This window comes from Podarcis liolepis (assembly GCF_965112155.1).
Source record: "Podarcis liolepis genome assembly, chromosome: 14".
Classification (NCBI taxonomy): domain Eukaryota; kingdom Metazoa; phylum Chordata; class Lepidosauria; order Squamata; family Lacertidae; genus Podarcis; species Podarcis liolepis.
The window spans coordinates 40,659,760-40,681,445 of NC_139569.1; the positions used below are offsets into that span (position 1 = coordinate 40,659,760).

General features: G+C 43.7%; 2 protein-coding genes across 2 annotated transcripts in view; both read left to right on the forward strand.

Moving 5' to 3' along the window:
• Nucleotides 1–15,808, forward strand: part of SECISBP2L (SECIS binding protein 2 like) — a 42,793-nt gene extending 26,985 nt beyond the window's left edge. The window contains exons 12-18 of the mRNA XM_083475645.1: nucleotides 1,370–1,539; nucleotides 5,114–5,240; nucleotides 6,076–6,238; nucleotides 8,596–8,816; nucleotides 10,020–10,174; nucleotides 13,517–13,733; nucleotides 15,084–15,808. Of these exons, the coding sequence (XP_083331771.1) occupies nucleotides 1,370–1,539; nucleotides 5,114–5,240; nucleotides 6,076–6,238; nucleotides 8,596–8,816; nucleotides 10,020–10,174; nucleotides 13,517–13,733; nucleotides 15,084–15,748 (1,718 nt within the window). The 3' untranslated portion in view covers nucleotides 15,749–15,808. The remainder of the gene's footprint in view (nucleotides 1–1,369; nucleotides 1,540–5,113; nucleotides 5,241–6,075; nucleotides 6,239–8,595; nucleotides 8,817–10,019; nucleotides 10,175–13,516; nucleotides 13,734–15,083) is intronic.
• Nucleotides 1–21,686, forward strand: part of LOC310693470 (NAD(P) transhydrogenase, mitochondrial-like) — a 963,907-nt gene that overhangs the window by 342,064 nt on the left and 600,157 nt on the right. The window lies entirely within an intron of this gene.

Here is a 21,686-nt window from a genome sequence, read left to right on the forward strand (position 1 = left end):
ATTTATATCCCGCCCATCTGGCTGGGTTTCCCCAGCCACTCTGGGTGGCTTCCAACAAAAGATTTAAAATACATAAAAAACTTCCCTAAACAGGGCGGCCTTCAGATGTCCTCTAAACATTAGATAGTTCTTTATTACCTTGACATCTGGTGGGAGAGTATTCCACAGGGCTGGCACCACTATCGAGAAGGCCCTCTGCCTGGTTCCCTGTAACTTCGCTTCTCGCAGTGAGGGAATTTTCAGAAGGCCCTCGGCGCTGGATCTCAGTGTCCGGGCAGAACGATGTGGGTGGAGACGCTCCTTCAGGTATACTGGGCCGAGGCCGTTTAGGGCTTTAAAGGTCAGCACCAACACTTTGAATTGTGCTCGGAAACATACTGGAAGCCAATGTAGGTCTTGCTAAGCCAGCAGCAGAAAGCAATTCCTTGTTGCAAGTGACCAGCTGCCCGTAAATGCTTTGGTGAACAGAGACGTTTTCAACTGCTGTGGAAACTCATAAAATATAGACTACAATTATATTTCTGCTGCGAGTAAGTCCTATAGCCAGGGTGCTATCACAGAAAATGCCTTATATTGAGTCACTGCCTGATGCACTACAGTAAATGGCAGGACCTCCAGAAGGGCTGCTTCTTCAGATCTCAGGACCTAGGCACCTACTGGTGTTTGGATTTCAAGTTGTTCAGGGCTTTATATGTCAACAGCAACATTCTGGATGCTTCTGAGCCCAATTCAGTCAGTGCAACTCTCTCATAAAACTGATGTCATATGGCTTCAATAAGCTGAACCACTTGGCAGTCTGTCAGCTACTTTCAGCACTAGTTTACACTTCTGAATCCCCTAAAAGGGTAGCTCCATGTAGAGTGCATAATAATACAGCGCTATTAGGATCTTGGGGATGGGGGGAGAGCTATGGTTCAAATCTCCACTCAGCCTAATCTGGCTAACAGTGTTGTTGCAAGGATAAAACGCAAGCCTCTGCAATTTCAAAAAATGGTTTCTGTGCGGCAATCCTCCTTGAGTGTATGAGGCTGGCTGTGCAGTTCTTTGAAAGCCAGCCAAAGGAAGGTTCCTTTCTGCTAACAATTGAAATAACATACTATTAATTTTAAGGGACACACCATGTTTCTGTTTCCTTGCTGAGCTAAAGTGTTCCTGCAAAACAGTAGACTAAACGGAATACTAGTTTAAAGCCACCTGGAAGCAGAATCGTTCCATTGTGTAACTTTCCTGTCATTGTTGTCTGTTTTTGTTTCCAATGAGAGGAAAAGGCTTTTGTAACAAAAGCTGACCGGGGGGGGGGGCTGATTGCTAATCTTGGTTTTCTTTCTGCAGTAGGGGTTAGAATAATGGTTGTCTTGATTTCATTCAGTTGGCAGTGCTGCACCTTTTCATGCCAAAGAACCTGCCAGCCGAAAATCCTTAACTAAAGGACAGCCGTCAGTGGGTTGTCTCAATCCTTTGGACTCCACTGCCCCAAAAGTGAAACGAGGAAAAGAAAGGGAGCTCTCAAAGCTGAAGCGTCCAACAGCACTTAAGAAGGTAAGCGGTCTCTAGAATGTTGTCTCTGGAAATGGTGATCATGAATCCTAATGGCCCAGCTTATTATTTTTATTTTATTTTATTTATTTTAATGAAAGCAGGAGACAGGATAAGTTTCCATTCATGATCATGACATATGATTCCCCTCCCACCCAGATGATGGGAACAAGCAGAGCACCCAGGAATTCAACCGCTCAATCAATACCTTGATGTTACTTATTTCATGTCACTGGAGAGCCAGTGTGGTGTAGTGGTTAAAAGCAGTAGTCTTGTAATCTGGGGAACCGGGTTGGCGTCCCCGCTCCTCCACATGCAGCTGCTGGGTGACCTTGGGCCAGTCACACTTCTCTGAACTCTCACAGCCCCACTCACCTCACAGAGTGTTTGCTGTGGGGGAGGAAGGGAAAGGAGAATGTGAGCCGCTTTGAGACTCCTTAAAGGGAGTGAAAGGCGGGATATCAAATCCAAACACTACTACTACTACTACTTTTTCTTCTTCTTCTTCATCCCCAACAGATCCAAACTGCGTCAGTAAAAGTGCTCGATTCAAAAAACAGTCTCCTTGCTCACAGAAACACAGGTCCCTTGATGAGCTGTTCTTCTCTTTGCCCCGCGGCATCTATTTCAGTGTTAATTCCCAGGGTTTGCCCACGCTGACTTGTGCTGTGGGCCAAGCTGCCAATCTAAGGGTTGCCTATATATAAGGTCATCTTTCTCATTCAGTGGCCTCTCTGCAAAGGTTGATATGCTCTTAAGACCAGTTGTGTTATTTCTAGCATATGAAAAGTGGACATTTTACACCACAAAAAGCTAAAAGGTTATACAGTGGTACCCCGCAAGACGAACGCCTCGCGAGACGAAAAACTCGCAAAACGAAAGGTTTTTTCGTTTTCGAGTTGCCTCGCAAGACGAATTTCCCTATGGGCTTGCTTCGCAAAACGAAGCTTGCCCCGGGGACAGCGGGTCTTCTCTTTTGAAGCAAGGGGTGGCGGGGAGATCGCTTCTCCCCACCGCCCCTTGCTTCAAAAGAGGTCCGGGGGCTCCCGCTGCCCCCGGACCTCTTTTGAAGCAAGCGGCTGCGCTTCTCCCCGCAGCCGCTTGCTTCAAAAGAGGTCCCGGACCTCTTTTGAAGCAAGGGGCTGCGGGGAGATCGCTTCTCCCGGTGCTCCGAAGCGGGGTGGGGGGGCGGGAACACCTGCCCCAGCCACCCCGCTTCGGAACGCTGCTCCGAAGCGGGGTGGGGGGGCGGGAACACCTGACCCAGCCGCCGGGCTTCGTAGCGCTGCTGCGATGCCGGGCGGGGGGCGGGAACACCTGCCCCAGCCACCCCGCTTCGGAACGCTGCTCCGAAGCGGGGTGGGGGGCGGGAACACCTGCCCCAGCCGCCGGGCTTCGTAGCGCTGCTGCAAAGCTGGGTGGGGGGGCGGGAACACCTGCCCCAGCCACCGGGCTTCGTAGCGCTGCTGCGAAGCCGGGCGGGGGGGGGCGGGAACACCTTCTGAAGGCGGGCGGGGGGCGAAAGTCTTTGTCCCCCCTGCCTGCCTTCCCAGGGGCTTTTAAATCGCCCCGGACAGCGGAGAAGTCCTCCGCTGTCCCGGGGCGATTTTAAAATGCCGCCCGCCAGCATTTTAAGATCGCCCGGACAGCGGAGAAGTCCTCCGCTGTCCCGGGTTTTTTAAAATGCTGGGGGTGGGAAGAAAAGCCCTTGTCCCCCCCCCAGCCTTCAGAAGTCTGAAGGCGGTTTCCCTAGGAACGCATTAATTGATTTTCAATGCATTCCTATGGGAAACCGTGCATCGCAAGACGAAAAACTCGCAAGACGAAGAGACTTGCGGAACGAATTAATTTCGTCTTGCGAGGCACCACTGTATTTGCTTGTTTCTTTTTGGCAGCTCCCTTGCATGCACAGCAACAACGCTGCCTCTGACTCTCCTGCACTCCAGCCCCGGGTCAGGCTTGACCTGGGAGTGCAGCTGCTGCAGCCGGGTGTGAGAAAGCTGCCTCAGTAGCTCCCTCGCGTGCCGGAGCCAGGCTTCAATGAGGGAGCATGTCATGGGGGTGCCTGGTTACGCCCCTTCCAAGAAATGTGCCTGGGGCTATGGCCCAGTTATGATGTCTGGGTTACAGGCTAGCCACATACTTTATCTGTACCAGAGATAATCACTGGTAATCACTATCCTGTTGTTAACTGTGTAGGGTATGGCCTATAAAAGGGGCAACATGCATTTAATGAACAATACAGCCTAGATGGCTTTCCTTTATACTTATTTTGTGATCCTAGAAACTAGCCCCTCCTTTTTCAAAGATTTTTGCCATGTCCCAGGTACGTTGAGTTTGTTCAGATGGTTGAATTGGTTAATCATAAATACTGTTTTGCACCACTTCTAAATAATAGCCATATCAATTTAAATATAGTGGAATCTTGGGTTAAGTTACCCTAGGGTAACGTAAACTTCAGGTTGTGAAAGCAGCAAACCCAGAAGTGTTTCGCTGCTAGCGCATGCGTAGAAGCGTTCTACCGCCGTGCGCGCATGCACAGAAGTAGTCTCTCCAGTTGCGAAAACTTTGGGATTTGGCCGGACCTCCGGAATGGATCCCATTCACAACCGGAGGTACCACTGTACTTGATTATTGTTGCATGGTTTTATTTGCAGGTGTGTGAGCAAAGGATTTTGCGGGGAGAAAAGTGTTTTTCAATTCTGAGTTACTTTCATATGTCGCTGTGTTTTTTTCTTAAAAAGAAAGCATGCAAAAGTCAGGCATAACAAGGGCTTGGATCCAGTGATGTCCTATGTTAGCAGAAAGTCTTGCTACAACCTCCAGGGCCCTGTTCCACACTGTTCCGGGGGTCCATTGAGCCTCCAAACTAGCTTTGAATGATGGGGTGGCGTCTAGCTTGTACAACAAGATTTTCTCTCCCCCATCTCTCAGATCCTACCCAGTATGAAACAAAATAATACAGTTGTGAGGAGACTAAGTTTACTATTGCACATACAAATGACAACTAATGGATTAGCTGCTCCAGAGAGAAGGAAATTCAAATTTGCAATCATCAAGTATCATGTTCTTGAAATAAAAGATTGTATGTGCCACTGAGGAAGACAGCAAGATTTAAAATCATCTGTCAGTTGAAATCACTATTTGCCCTAAATATTGGCAGTTAGATTTATTATTCTCTGGTTTGCAATATGGATATAATTTTATAAATAATGTGGTTAATCTTTTTAAGAACTATTTTGTTTTAGAATATTTGATTATGTATATGATACTAATCTTAGTAACGTATTGTATATTATAATATATTCCCAACTTTTACATTGTTTCCTAATTTTCTTTTGACACGGGTAATTTTCCTTTCTCGTGGTGTTTATAAAAAATACAATTTTTTCCTGCGGTCCCTTCGTTGTTCAGAACATCCACCCACTTCTGAAAAATGACTTGCACTTACGAACAAAATATCCACATTAAATTTGCTATCCCTTTTTCTACAAAGCAGCAAGCTTATTAATTTGTAGAAGAAATTAGCATTGCTCACATTATCCTAAACTGTCTCTCCACCCCACACCCCACCCAGATTATCTTGAAAGAAAGAGAAGAAAAAAAGGGACGCTTATCTGTAGATCATACCCTCCTGGGAGCTGATGAAGAACAAGAGGTGAATCTGACTCCAAATCAGTCAGAAGACGTAGCATCTCAAGAAGGTCAGAACTCTAAAGATTGAACTGAAATATCTGTCTAGATACAGTAATATACTTTACAGTATTCCCTGTGTGCATGTGTGTGCCCTTGAACATTTTGTTTGTTTGTAATTTTAATTAGAGTTACTAAATCAGGAGCTCTGTGTCTTGCCTATGGCAAGTATTGTTTTACTTAGGAATTTGGACCAGAAGGGTCCAAAGCTTTGTGCATGTTTTTAATCTTAATTGTAAATAAAATGTCACTCCAGAAGCTATTTTAGCCTTTCAAGAGCAGTAGGAGTCTGTGGATAGGCAGCTGAAGAGCCTCTACAGCAGGCTTCCTCAACCTCGGCCCTCCAGATATTTTTTGAGACTACAATTCCCATCATCCCTGACCACTGGTCCTACTAGCTAGGGATCATGGGAGTTGTAGGCCAGAAACATCTAGAGGGCTGAGGTTGAGGAAGCCTGCTCTATAGTAACATAGTCCATGACTTGGCAGCCTCAACATCTCAGCCTATAAGTTTTAAAAATTTGCTAGCTAGCTAGCTAGATCGATCTATCTATCTATCTATCTATCTATCTATCTATCTATCTATCTTTAAAAATTTGCTAGCTGTAGTTTAATATTTTTTCCCCCAACTGAAAACAAAACAAAACAAAAACTAGCACAGCAACCACATGGTGTCAGTGCACCATTGTTTTGATGCACAAAAGCTGGAACTGTCAGATCACACTATTGGCTAGTCTGGTTTACGGTGTTGGGTTCTTTTGAAAGTGTCATGGTGGCGTGAAGGAATGATCTGTTCCAGTGATCCACACAGGTGCTGTTTTTGACTTTATTATTTACCTGTTCCAGAAACCGGCTTGAGTGTGCCGAGTGACACCTCACTCTCTCCGGCAAGCCAAAATTCTCCTTACTGCATGACTCCAGTGTCCCAAGGCTCACCTGCCAGTTCAGGAATAGGTAGCCCAATGGCTTCTTCAACCATCACGAAGATTCATAGCAAGAGATTCCGAGAGTAAGAGCTGTTTTTAAAAACTAACCTTCTGCATCGCTTGTCCAATAAAATGTGTATTACAATGTAAGTAGAATAATAGAATTCTAGAGTTGGAAGGGATCATGAGGTTCATCTAGTCCAGCTCCGTGGAATGCAGGAATCTTTTTGCCCAGTGTGGGGCTCAAACCCATGACCTTGAGCGTAAGAGCCTCATGCTGTACCAACTGAGCTACCCCACAGAGTTTAATGGACCCACCCCCCCCAAGTTCAGCCCATGCTGCAAAGCATGACAGTTGCACTTAAATAAATTCCAGCTATGCTATGCATAGTGTATCATAGACAGGAGAGAAGGTATCTGCACCCCAAATATATTTGGATAGCTTAGTCAAGTCATAACTGGAAGAGAAGACAAAATGGGTATTCTTAGCCAATCCTGATGAGAGAGGATTTTGTAAATTACGCTTTGTGACAGACCACCTGTCTTTGCTTTACCTTTCTGTTCGAGCGCCTGGGATTACTTTGAGTAATACTAGGTTTTGGTATTCTGGATACCAATATTTGGTTCTCTAAATGATTTTTGGGTAGATTTTTGGGGAGATATTTTAGTTTAGCAGGCTTGTATCAGAAACTTCTGTTCCACATACTCTGCTAGTTTGAGATTTGGAATAACTGACAAAATAAAAACAATGATTCTAAAATTACACAAAGTTGTAGACATAAAGATTAAAGATGGCAAATATGCCACGAAATATCAAGATAAACCTAAATATGTTTAATGAAAAGCTCTTTTAAAAAGGAATGCTTCAGCAGCCAAAAGTACAGTGGCCAGGCAGATCTTGTGTGGAAGAAAATTCCCTTTCCAGCATCTTCCCTAACCTCACCTTAGAAAAGGAAGGGGCATTCGGTGTGGTCTGTCCTTCTGATATAAAACCCTCTCTAAAGTATGAAGGTCCTGCTCTGATAATGGCTTTAAAACCAGCACCATAATTTGGGCTTGGAAACAATTAGCCTAGGCAGTTGTGCTTAAGATAAGAGGTATTCATTCTCCATAGCCAAGCAAATACGCAGCAGGAATTTGCATCAGCTGCAGCTTCTGAATAGTGTAGTTATATGTAATATTTCAAATTACCTAGCACAGGTAACAGAGACCAGAGCTCCATCAGTGAAGAAGAGGGTCCAATTGGCTCCTGGATTCCTGTGATATTTTGCTCTTTCACACAACACTTGTAAATTACATTTGTACATGTTTCCAGATGCTGAAGTCATCTTGCCATTGAAAAACAAAATGAGCAAAACAATTTTCAAGTGACGTGGAAAAAGTATGGAAGGCCTGCATTCAGGGCAGCCTTGTAAATAACCCCAAGGAAGATACTAACCTCCAAAATACTTTATTACCCTGCTGGTGGCTCATTTCTTTCTCCTCTCTATCTTTGTGTGGAGTCAAAAGGAGAAATGGAGTGCTTGGTCATCATTAACTTGCTTGCAGTTCCTTATTTCCTGTGGCTACCAGGTGACAAATACGAGGCTGACCAAAGAGTGAATGTGGTGGCTTGAAATTGCTTTTTAAACATTCATAAGCTGTGACTGGAGCTTAAGTCACACAGAGATATACTACTTGCCAGGGCTTTTTTTCTATAAAAAAAGAGGTGCTGGAACTTGCTGAGGTTTTTAAGGGAAGCACCCACCCAAAGCTGTTGAGCTTTTTCCAGCTGAAAAAAGCCCTGCTTCCTGCAGTGCAGATAGAAAGGCTTTAAAGTGATCTTTAAGTGGAAGACCAGGGTTCAAATCTGTATTTCGTCATGAAGCTCCCTGAGCCAGGCATGATCTCTCGGCCTAGCCTACCTCACACGGTTGGTGAAAGAAAAGAAAATGATGAAGGGGAGAACCATGTACACCACCATAAGCTCATTGAAAGATAGGTGTGTTATACATGCAATAATCAAAATAAAATAAATATATAGCTTTGGGCTACTTAGCAGATTAAAGTACAGTGGTACCTCGGGTTACATACGCTTCAGGTTACAGACGCTTCAGGTTAGAGACTCCGCTAACCCAGAAATATTACCTCAGGTTAAGAACTTTGCTTCAGGATGAGAACAGAAATCGTGCTCCGGAGGCGCGGCAGCAGCAGGAGGCCCCATTAGCTAAAGTGGTGCTTCAGGTTAAGAACAGTTTCAGGTTAAGAACGGACCTGTGGAACGAATTAAGTACTTAACCTGAGGTACCACTGTACCCGGGTATTTTAACACAAGCTTTTCTCTCATATAGAGGGATGAGCTAAAGGACTTCAGAAAAGTGTAAAAACCTTGAGGAAAAGATAGTGAAAGCAGTTTGGCCTTCTTGAACTTTGTCTTATTGTATCCCTTCTGACTTTACAGGTACTGTAATCAAGTTCTAAGCAAAGAAATAGATGAGTGTGTGACCCTCCTGTTACAAGAGCTTGTCAGCTTCCAAGAACGAATTTACCAAAAGGACCCCATGAGAGCAAAAGCAAAGAGGAGGCTTGTGATGGGTTTACGCGAGGTTACCAAACACATGAAGTTAAACAAGATCAAGTGTGTAATCATTTCTCCAAACTGTGAGAAAATCCAGTCAAAAGGTATTAATGATTATCTTTGGTGGACCACCTTCTCCTACAGCTTCGGTCTGGTTCTCTGCTTCAACACGGAGTCATTTTTGTTTCTTTTTGCCTATGCTGTTTTTTATTCTGCAGGGCACTGAGGGGCTTTCAAAGAGCTGTGTGCAGAGTACCATGTGCACGCTGGGGCTTTTCTGTCTCCCTTTCCTCCTGCAGCTCCTTTTCACCCCTTGAGAAGCCACTGCAGAGGAACACAGAATGATTTTGTGTGGCGCAGAGCCTGCCGATGGGGCAGGGGTTGTGGGGAGAAGACATGAGCGGATGTTATGACATGCACACACTTTATGCTTTTTCTACTTGCATAGGAGGAGGGATTGCAACCTGGCTCACGCATAGCGTGAAGCCCAAACTGGCTTAGCACAAATAAGTACATGTGAGAGAGGAGATCGTGGCTGCTTTGCTTCTCTCCTCCAGTTGTTGTTGTTCTGCTGCTGCACTAAGGCATAGTCTGGCTTAGCATGTTGTTTGAACTTAGGCTCATGGTTTAGCGCACTCCAGACAAAACCGCAAGCTGTAACCAAAGTTGGTCTTTCGGCTTACAGCTTGTGGATTTTCTGGGAGCACTGAACCACAGGCCTGGTTCAGACAATACGTTAAGCCAGTATAAGTTCAGTGCGGCACAGCAGTCATGGTCTCTGTGGAAGCCCACACATCTGCTCATTTGCGATTTGGCTTGGCATTGTCCTAACAAGGGCTTTATATTTTAACTGAACTTCCTGTCTAAGGCCTTTAGACTTTTTCTTTAGAACCTTGTCTTACTGATAAAAATAAGTTGGCTTAAAGTAGCAATTTAGCCATCATTTTATCCTTACGTATGTAGCATCTTAAAACTGGCAAATTATATTTAATTATATGACTGAATTTTGAGCTGCAGCCAGTACCAACTTCCTGACTCATGTGCCTGTGTGCTGCAGGTTTTTGTGACATCCACATTTTGTGTTTTTTTGATGTGCTCTTAAATCTTAGCTCTTTGCCTAAAATGCAGAATGTGTAAAAGGTTTTTATAGTTCCTCATCCTGTGCTGCATTGATAGTTTTCATTGGTTGGAAATGTGTAGTTGGACTTAAGCATTTGATTATTGATGTAAAATTAGCAGACTTTAAACTAGTTATGAGGAAGTTCTTCACATTTTAATCTTCTGTTTTTCTCCCGGCATGTACCAAGGTGGACTTGATGAAGCTCTGTACAACGTAATAGCCATGGCACGGGAACAAGAAATCCCCTTTGTCTTTGCCCTGGGTCGTAAAGCTCTTGGCCGCTGTGTGAACAAGCTAGTTCCTGTTAGTGTGGTCGGAATCTTCAATTATTCAGGTGCTGAGGTAAGAGCATATAAATCAACTCTGCCACTATGGTGTGAATTCTTTCTGTTTCACCGAGTTCCTAAGATTACGGTGGTACCTTGGGTTACATGCGCTTCAGGTTACAGACTCCGCTAACCTAGAAATAGTGCTTCAGGTTAAGAACTTTCCTTCAGGATGAGAACAGAAATCGTGTTTCGGCGGCGCGGCAGCAGAAGGAGGCCCCATTAGCTAAAGTGGTGCTTCAGGTTAAGAACGGACCTCTGGAACGAATTAAGTACTTAACCCGAGGTACCACTGTATTCATAATGGTGCCTGACCTGTGCCACATACTCCATTACTGAGCTTTGTATAAAAAAAATTCCTTCCAGTAGCCCCTTAAAGACCAACTAAGTTAGTTCTTGGTATGAGCTTTCGTGTGCATGCACACGAAAGCTCATACCAAGAACTAACTTAGTTGGTCTTTAAGGGGCTACTGGAAGGAATTTTTTTTATTTTGACTATGGCAGACCAACACGGCTACCTATCTACTACTGAGCTTTGTATGTGTTGCGTTCTCCACATCTTTGAAGTAACCCAGACCAAATCCTCCTCTTCGCACACGTCCCTGCATCCCAGAACGTGAAGAGGACTGCCTGCCCATCAAATGCGATACACAAGAACCGTGAGAGTAGTGTCAGGCTCCTGCTTTCAAATGAGCACTCTTGCAGAAATCTGATTGGTTCCTTTACAGAATTTCAAAGAATGACAGGAAATGAGCTTGGAAAAGCAACGGGCTAAAAATACACTAGAAGCACTTACCCATTTTTGACACGTGAATATGGGCCATATCCGATATTAAATGTGTGTCTTTTTTTCTCTTAATTGGAAGAGAAATTGGAGTGAGAGCCAGAAATCTCATCTTCATTAAATATTAAGGAAAGTGGCTCACAGTGTTTTTACAAAACGTAAGTGTCATAGTCACTAGGGAGTGCTCTGTTAAGTAAAATGATGCTTCCATTTTGCACTAAGCTACACCATGCAGTGGAACACGCATACCCCTGCCCCCCCCCATTTTCAAACTAGCCTTTATAATTCAGATGTAATCAAGGGATCTTATTTGATCTACATTTTATTGCCATGCCTAATTTTAGTTGGCATGTAGAATTTTAGCTGGTGCAGAACTAGAATGCTTTTTTGCTATCCCTATAATGAATTTCTTCAGCCAAGTGATACCCTTATGTGGCTAGGATCTAGGGATGAATTCCAGTCCATGGTAATTTAATAATAATAATAATAATTATTTATTTATTTATTTATACCCCGCCCATCTGGCTGGGTTTCCCCAGCCACTCTGGGCAGCTTCCAACTGAATATTAAAAACAATACAGCATTAGACATTAAAAACTTCCCTAAAGAGGGCTGCCTTCAGTTGTCATTTAAAAGTAAAATAGTTGTTTATTGCCTTGACATCTGCTGGGAGGACGTTCCACAGGGCAGGTGCCACTACCAAGAAGGCCCTCTGCCTGGTTCCCTGTAACCTTACTTCTCGCAATGAGGGAACTGCCAGAAGGCCCTCGGCACTGGATCTCAGAGTCCGGGCTGAACGATGGGGATGGAGACGCTCCTTCAGGTATACAGGACCGAGGCCATTTAGGGCTTTAAAGGTCAGCACCAACACATTGAATTGTTCTCGGAAACGTACTGGGAGCCAATGCAGATCTCTCAGAACCGGTGTTATATGGTCCCACCGGCCACTCCCAGTCACTACTCTAGCTGCCGCATTCTGGATTAGATGTAGTTTCTGGGTCACCTTCAAAGGTAGCCCCATGTAGAGCGCATTGCAGTAGTCCAAGCGGGAGATAACCAGAGCATGCACCACTCTGGTGAGACAGTCCGCGGGCAGGTAGAGTCTTAGCTTGCGTACCAGGTGGAGCTGGTAGACAGCTGCCCTGGACACAGAATTAACCTGTGCCTCCATGGACAACTGTGTGTCCAAAATGACTCCCAGGCTGCGTACCTGGTCCTTCAGGGGCACAGTTACCCCATTCAGGACCAGGGAATCCCCCACACCCGCCTGTCCCCCAAAAACAGTACTTCCGTCTTGTCAGGATTCAACCTCAATCTGTTAGCCGCCATCCATCCTCCAACCGCCTCCAGGCACTCACACAGGACCTTCACCGCCTTCACTGGTTCTGATTTAAAGGAGAGGTAGAGCTGGGTGTCATCTGCATACTGAGGAACACCCAGCTCAAACCCCCTGATGATCTCTCCCAGCGGCTTCATATAGATATTAAAAAGCATGGGGGAGAGGACGGAACCCTGAGGCACCCCACAAGTGAGAGGGGAAGGGTCGCAGAGAAGTCCACTTGCACCAGGAAGTGATCTGACCATGGCGCTTCTTTTGTTTCGCTTTTAGTTAGTGTCAGATCACCAACATCCGTAGAGGTAAACACCAAGTCTAAGGCATGTCCGTGGCTATGAGTTGGGCCAAACTTATTCAGGGACAGCCCCATGGAGGCCATGCTTTCCACGAAGTCCCAAGCGGCCCCTTGTAAGGTCATGTCGGCATGGATGTCAAAATCCCCCAGGACAACCAAGCTAGGTGTCTCCAGGAGCATATCCGCCACGACCTGAAGCAGCTCGGGCAGGGAATCCTTGGTGCAGCGGGGAGGTCGGTACACCATTCTGTTTCTGCATTAAGCTGCAATTTGAGAGAGAGTGTGTAAACTTAGTCTATCTCAGCATATGCATGTCTAAATATGGATGGTATTCAGCTAAAGTTTACTCAGAGTAGACCCATTTAAATTAATGAACCTGACCTAAGTTTAGGTCCATTAATTTCATTGGTTGTACTCTGAGTAAACCTTACCTGAATACCTCCCACTTAATTCTAAATTACATTTGTAATGCATTTTATTACATTTTGGGTGACTGACAAATCTTGGGATACAAAAGAGCAAAATCCAGACTATAATTGTGTTCCATTCCACATGTTAGTGTCGGTTTGTATCAGCATTCCGAGAAATCAGATTCCTCAAACATCCCTCAAAGACCATTGTCTATGCCCCTAGCCAGTGTGCAGTTCTTTCCCTGTGGATCTATAACCTTGAGGCTATCAGTAGGTAAGGTTACTACTGTTTCAACTATCTCCTTCTGAACTACCATGGTACAGTCTTTGGGTCGCAGAATGAGAGGCTCATTGGTTTCCCTCCTCAGATTCCTTAGGCACCTGTATTATAACGCAATGCCTTGTTTCAAGACAACTTTGCGACACTAGAGTGTCCTGCCTTGAAAGCAGGGGACCTTCCAATAAAGAGATGCAGATAACAGGGTGGTCTCTTGGGGTAGCCTTTATCTCTTGCTGGGGTCTTTGTCTTTTAGAACCTCTTCAACAAATTGGTGTCACTGACAGAGGAAGCTAGGAAAGCCTATCGGGACATGGTTGCAGCAATGGAGCAGGAGCAGGAAGAGGCCTTGAAGAACATTAAGAAGGTGCCCCACCACATGGGGCATTCTCGGAATCCTTCTGCAGCAAGTGCAATTTCATTCTGCAGTGTTATTTCAGAGCCCATTTCAGAAGTGAATGAGAAAGAGTACGGTGAGTGCATTTTCAGAACAATGCTTATGTAGCAGAATCGTACTGAGAGTGAGTTAGCTGTCAACTTCTTTCCTTTTCCCCTTCCTTTAATGTTGATGATCTGCTTATTTTATGGTCATGAAGCAAATTTTGGGGGGTTTTCTGCCCCTGTGGCAGATTGGCTAGTGGCTTTGGGGGGGTTTTGCCTCGTTTTTTGTAGCCTCACACTCCAAATTGAGGCACCTGGATTGTCTGACTAAACAGGAGTTGCCTTCTGGTGTGAGATGCTTGATTTGCTCCTCCACTCTTCTTGCGGCACACTGGTTTGGATGACAAGATTTGTGTGTAGGGGTTTTATTTTTTGATGTGGAAGTGAATCAACATGTGCGGGATGACACCTTGCAAGCAGGATGATAAACTAGATGGTCTCTACACTCAACCCAGCCATAGATGTGGATATTCCTGTAAATGTAAGTTTGTTTGATGTGACTGACTGAAAAGAAAAACCCCTTACTCCAAAGTAATGCAGCCCTGTGAAATAGGCCTCAACTCATTGCCGGAACATATGTTCTTCTTGCAGAAGCTCCTTACTAGTTGCCGCGAGCAAAATGCATCGAATCGAGTGCTAAAACCCACCTGGGTTTAACTAAAATTAGGAACATAGGAATATGCCTTATATTGAATCAGATAATTGGTCCCTCCAACTCAGTATTGTCCACACTGACTGGCAGCAGCTCATTGGGATTTCCAGCAGGATTCTCTTCCAGTCCTTCCAGCAGATACGAGGATTAAACCTGGGAACTTCCAGACACAGTTCTGTTCACTGCAACACTAGTTAGAATGGCTTTTTCATTTCTCTCTCTCTCTCTCTCTCTCTCTCTCTCTCTCTCTCTCACACACACACACACACACACACACACACACAACCCCAAAGCTTGGTTTTCTACGGAGAGCTGTTTTTCATTTAATTGATTCTTAAACAACTTTAAAGCAATTAACTGGAAGCCTGCATGCACCCCAATACTCTACAGTGTTAATGTTAAGCAGCTAGCAGGGGTGCATAGAACCTAACCTGTGTTCTATACTTCCTTCTCATGGCAACACATCTGACTGCAATTTCTGTTTTTTGCCATTCCCTCTTCCCCACCCTACCTTACCCCAAGATTGATATAACTGAATTGGAGGGGGGGGGGACCTTTTCTCTGATACCCCCTGAGAAAAGTTCTAAAATTGCACTTTGTTTTTGTGTGAGGGTGAGTGGAAAGTGTGTATTTGTGTGTGTGTAACAACTGTTTTAAAAAAGAACAAAACCACACCTCTTTCTGCGTGTCAACCATTCCCAATCTTTTCTGCATTTCTTCCCCTCCCCAGAAACAAATTGGAGGAACATGGTGGAAACATCGGATGGATTGGAAACTTCTGAAAACGAAAGAGAAGCCTCTTGTAAGGTTGCTGCTCCAGAAAAGCCCGACAGCAGTAAGGCTGTTGCTAATAAGCAGCTGTCTCTAGCATCTGTTGGGGTTGTTGCAGTCACAATTCATGGGAAAGCACTTGGTGGCAAGGAAGAACCCAAACCAGATGACAACCTGGAATGGGCCTCGCAGCAAAGCACAGATACAGGATCTTTGGATGGCAGTTGCAGGGATATTTTGAACTCCTCCATGACCAGTACAACCAGTACCCTTGTCCCAGGAATGCTTGAAGAAGAGGAGGATGAGGATGAGGAAGAGGACGATGACTACACCCACGAACCTATATCTGAAGAAGTTCAACTCAACAGCAGAATTGAATCTTGGGTCTCAGAGACTCAGCGGACTATGGAAACGCTTCAGCTTGGGAAGAGCCTTAGCAGTGCAGAGGATGAGAATGTTGAGCAAAGTGGTGAGGAGGAAGAAGCCGAAACTCCCGAGCAAGTGGATTCGGTCGTCGACAGCGAGGAATGGACAATGGATAAGCATGCAAGTAAAGCCCAGCAGAAGCCTTCAGTCTGCAGTTCCCTGGAGACGAAGCTTACGGACTCAAACTATATACCATAAACTCGAGCACAAACTCAGGAAACATTAATATTTTAAAAACTAACTGTTGTAAGGATTTCAGCCATTGCTTTGTGTGCTTCATCTCAGCATTTTGCACTGTGTAACGTTTAATATGCATATTTAATTCACAACATAAATATTTTTTGTAGCTGTCTTTATTACTTTTTCCATTAAGAGCTAGTGTGTATGTGCATGTGTGTAATGACTATTTATATCTTCCTCAGAACAGATTATGTGTGTTGAAACTGTCAGTAGGCATCTTTTTGTATGAGAAAACTATTTGCAAATGACCATTTTTATGCAAAATTATTCTCAAACTATAACTTAAAAGTTCTTACACTTTCTAGCCTGGCAGTAGTGACCAATATTTGCTTTGTCATTCTATTATCTTGAAATTATTTGACCACATCTTCGTGTACCAGAATTTGGGCCAGAATTAATCTTTCCAGGGGCTTTTATCCTTGCTGATAAGAGTTAGAAAGATGCATATTAGTCAGTAACTTAACTTCAAACCTCTTCTTACTGGCCTCAGGATATTCGTCTCAGAAATATACTCTTGAAATGCTGGTTATAACCATCTAAAACAATTTGGCAAGGCACCTTCGGAAAGAGAAATCTTATTTCCATTTCGATTCACTATCATAGTCACTGTGCCTATAGGACTGTCACAAGGGGACCCATTAATCACAGATACTTTTCCTTGTTGGGTTTTGTTAACTTTACTGTTTGCGGTTTTCACTTATCTCAGGAATGCTAATTAAATTTATAAATGCTATGTAAATGCAGACACTGAATTGGATATTGATCATTCAGCAGAAAGTAAGGTGGGCCATTGAGGCTCGATTTATTTGGGTAAAAGAGGGGAAATTTGTGCATGTGATGCTCCTCATCACCTCTTATGTTTTTAGCTTGGGGTCAGTCATAAAAGTTGGTTCTTGTTGATGTGAGCTCTTCTGTAACAGCAGGCGTTCATAATAGTGAGCAGGCAGAATTTATTTGGGTTGGTAGGTAATCAGTTGGTTTAGTGGGAGAAAGTCTGGCTGCTTTGCTATTAACATAAAAAAAACAAAAGGCTTGTCTAACTTCTGCATGCTCTGCTCTGCATCAAACTTTTGTCCATTGCAGAACATCGAATTGTACCCAGATAAGCTGCATGGAAAAAAGAAATCCATTAATGGTGAATGTAGAAGGGTTGTATACTCATTGGTAGTGCAAAAAGATATGCTTTATGAAAACATGGACTTCCAGCGATTATTGAAGTATTTCACAGTTAGGTTGTTCACTTAATTATTGGGACCAATAGTTTCAGCATTTTCATAACTAGCTTATTATATTGTACGGACAAAAATCTGATACAGTGTCTTAAAATCTCATATTGTCCATCATGGAATGTAGCAGAATAAGCCAGTTTGAGTATTTGTGCAAGAATATATGGCTCAGCACATGTTAGACAGAAAAAGTCTTGGAGTTTGGCTGTCACAGGATGCGAGTAGCCCCCTCCCCCCAGCCCCTCCATGTGCTAGTAACTCATATTAGGTACCTTTTTTAAAAGGTTCGTCTCTTTTTCAGAACCTGCTTCATCCTATGGTAATATACATAAAAGTAAAGTACATTCAGTATTTCCACTTTTTCAGCTGTTGGTTTCAAATTCAGTCAAGACATTCTTCCCAGTTCGCTACCAGATGCAAAATTGCCTGTCCAAAAATTGCAACAAATCTCAGTGCAAACAAGACATGAGTGTAAGGAAGCCACCCTTTAAAAATAAAATAAAAAAATGTTCATCCTGAAAAGTGGCAGCTGAGCCTCCAGGTGGAAATGGAACATCTCTGTGTTTGTATGCTTGTGAGGTTATGTTAGCTTGTATTTAATAAGGTTTTTTCTGGTGTAGTATAATGAGGTGTATGTGATTCTGTCATCTTCTGTAATGAGCATCCACATTCTGTTCCTTTTGATGAGTTACCTTATCTTTCAGTGCCACGATAGTTCCTGTTTGTTTGGGTTTTTTAAGTAGCACAATTTCTATACTGGCATAAAAAGTAGATTCTTATGCACGGTCAAATGGTGTTTCTGCTTTCGTAAGTAGGTTCAAATTTAGGACATGTTCAGCAAATATCTGTGCTCTTTTAAAAACTTGTTTAGCAAATTTTACCAGAATTTGTGGAAGGAGATGAGGGTTGCAGGGTGGGGAAAGTGCACAATGGGCTAGACCTTCCTTTGTTTGAAGTGACTATGTGATGAAGTATTAAACACTCCAGTATTTGGATGAAAATTAGCTTACCCTGGAAAATGGAATGCCTGGTGAGCTATTGCACTCGAGCCTTTGGCAGGCCAAACAAGATTTTGGGGTTTGTAGGCTGCTAATGCAATGCTTAATTCTTTCAAGTTTATGGTAGCCAGTAAACACCATTTAACTTATTCCCTCTCTTCTCTGGATTAAATTTCAAACTGTATTTACAGACTAGAAGCTTGATCAGTGACTGGTGTGGTGTGGCGTTCTGCTATTTTTAACATGGAAGAAAAGGTCCTTTTGATTAATGCACTTGTGTGAATTTTGAACTCAGTACAACACAGGGAGAGATACCTTGGAATGTTAATTGGGTGGGTGGATGTACACAGTATAGTTGAGTCCAGTTCTTCAACTGGAAGTTGTTAAATTTTAATAGCATGGAGCAAAAAGTATTGTTTGAAAAGCTGCTATTTGCTGAAATTGTCATAATATTTTGTGTGTGTGATGTGCCAACTAATCAAGTTATTCAGTCAAGTTACCAGATTTTAATCACTAATTCAATAGGAAGACTTTTTTTTAAAGTTGCAAAGCCATAAATGGAAATTGTACAGCTTTATATACCCAGACCTGCCCAGCAGAAACAGTAAGAAAATGTCTAAACATAAAACAATTAACACTTTTAAAAAATCAACTTAATGGCACAGCCCAATTAATGTTAATATATGGTTAATGTATTTTTAAAAGACTATAATAAAGTAATGTCTGTTAATCTTTGATACCTTTACATTTGTAGTAACAGAACGTGGGTTTAAAATAGAAAATCATTATGAAATTACTTCATGAACAGGTTCTGTCTGTTTTTTCTTTTACGAAGGATAATTGTTCTGTCTACCATACCTTTTTGAGTAATAACAGCTTTTTGCACTATGTAAATACTAGTGGGGGTTCTTCCATAATTAATAAAAATGATTATAAAAAAGTAATGGTGTGGTGTGCTTTTTTTCACCAAGCTGTTAATGGTTGCTCTCAATTCTCTGTGTCAACATTATCATGTAAAAACACATTTTTGAAGGGGAATTGGTTTTCCCAGCTCCCTATATTCAACTGTGGTGGCTAAAATGGGCCGTGCTGGCCAGTGTGCCACAACTCCAAAATATTTTTGCATATAGTACGTACTGCCTCTGCCCTCAGTTTTCACTAGTCTACTAAGCTAGGAAGGAGTTAACATAGGCATGGAAGAGACACGCAGAAGTGATCATCCTAGCAGTTGTTTCTTCTAGCTGTACTACAAATGTCCTCCATATGCAATATCTGTGTTGTAGGTTGACTGCTCATGAGTTAGAAATAGCCTCTCTTTTAGCCATAAACTGAAAGGATGTTAGCAAGGAGTGGATATAGTTGTAGGTTACTGAATGTACAGCATATTCAAGTTCAAATGCTGCAAAGTCATACTCCCTTCAGGTCATTAACTGAAGGGCCTGCAGCCAAGCTTCCGCTTCCTGTGAGGAAATTTGTAAGCCACTCAAGTTTTTAATTTTTACTTAAGTGAATAAACAAATTAAGCTTATGCAGTTATTGCATGAATGCAAAAACTATTCCGCTTCCTCTGGATGAAAAACTGCCTCGGGCATGATGAAATACTGCTTGTTGTGTATCATTGGGCTGATTTGTACATGTATATGCACCACTTTGATTTTTCTGCTCTTGGTTACCGTACATTTTTCTATTAATGCAGCAAGAGCGTGTAGGCCAACTTTTATTGAAAAGTGTTCCATCTGTGGTGACATTGGGCATCAGGAAAGTGCTATCTGCACTCACCCAGTGAAGGCTTTGCCTGGGTGGATTGGACCAATGAAGTATTACAAACTGGAAGAAGTGGAATGAAGCAATTTAATATTCAGCATTTGCCTTTTTCACACTGCCGCACACACGGTTGACATTTTCATTTTTTTAGCTATCTGCTGTGACCCAAAGGTCTTACTCCTTGTCAGTCACTCCCAATTTAGACTTCATGCGCATATATGTGAAATTAATATTTTATGCCCCTTTCTGCAATACTTTACACATATTTACACTGAATTTGCCATTTTACTGCCCATTCGTTCAGATTGGAGAGGTCCTTTCAGAGCTCTTCAGAATCCTTTTTTTGTTTCAACAACCCCGAACAGTTTAGTATCCTCAGCAAACATGGCTATTTCATTGCTTTCCCCCACTCCACAATTCTAGATACAGTGGTGGCCCGCAAGACGAATGCCTCGCAAGACGAAAAACTCGCTAGACGAAAGGGTTTTTTGGTTTTGCGTTGCTTCGCTAGATGAATTTCCCTATGGGCTTGCTTCGCAAGACGAAAACGTCTTGCGCTTTTTTTTAAAAGCCGCTTGAAGAGGCGCAGTTGCGACGGACCGTGCTTCGCAAGACGGAAAACATCGCAAGACGAAAAGACTCGCGGAACGAATTATTTTCGTCTTGCGAGGCACCACTGTACCATAGTTCATGAACAAGTTTATAAGCACAGGTCCCAATACCACAATAAGGGGAGTTCATGCTCACTGGGCACAATAAGGATTGGAGTCCCATCTACAAAGTTGCAGAGTCCTTATCCATGTGATAAGAGGATGGAGTTTGGTGTGAGAGTGCTGAATTGAAAGAGTTTTCAACAAGGTTTTCAATGCATCAATGAGAGATCGACATGTATATCTCAGATTACCACTGCCCCCTTGAAAGGGGGATGGGAGCATAGGCACCACATATGCTGAGGTCCATTTGCTTCCCTGCTCCCACAGCTTCTTGTTGTTTAGTCATTTAGTCGTGTCCGACTCTTCGTGAACCCATGGACCAGAGCACTCCAGGCACTCCTGTCTTCCACTGCCTCCTGCAGTTTACTCAAATTCATGCTGGTAGCTTCGAGAACACTGTCCAACCATCCTGTCCTCTGTCGTCCCCTTCTCCTTGTGCCCTCCATCTTTCCCAACATCAGGGTCTTTTCCAGGGAGTCTTCTCTTCTCATGAGGTGGCCAAAGCATTGGAGCTTCAGCTTCAGGATCTGTCCTTCCAGTGAGCACTCAGGGCTGATTTCCTTAAGAATGGATACGTTTGATCTTCTTGCAGTCCATGGGACTCTCAAGAGTCTCCTCCAGCACCATAATTCAAAAGCATCAATTCTTTGGCGATCAGCCTTCTTTATGGTCCAGCTCTCACTTCCATACATCACTACTGGGAAAAGCTCCATGGACAAAGACGACAGGTTCCCACAGCACAGGTACATAATTTCCTATCTGTGTGTAAAATTGCCTTTTAGACTTCACTCCCTCTATCCATGTGTGAAGAGAATTGGAAAATGGAGCAGCAGGAGCCAGAGCCAGCCCTACCATTGGCCATTGCCAGAGGCGCCAACTTATGCACAAGATTTGGGGTGGTGGTGATGATGCATGCACGACATCAGGAGGAGCCAAGGGGTGGAGCCAGATATGGAAGTGTAGCTTCAATGGCCATTGGCGGCTCCTCTCTGGGCCACCTACTTCCACTGCCACTGGCTGAGGGCTGCTTCCCCTGTCTTCCCCTTAATAGGGGGAAGGAGGTACCACACATGGCTCCAAAATCAACCACCTCTTCCTCTGCTGCTGGGGGCAGCTTCTTCCCTCTTGGCCCTCTTCAGCAGGAGGAGGTGCTGGCCATGGAAGCTGCTCTGCGATTGGCCTCGTCTGCCCCCCT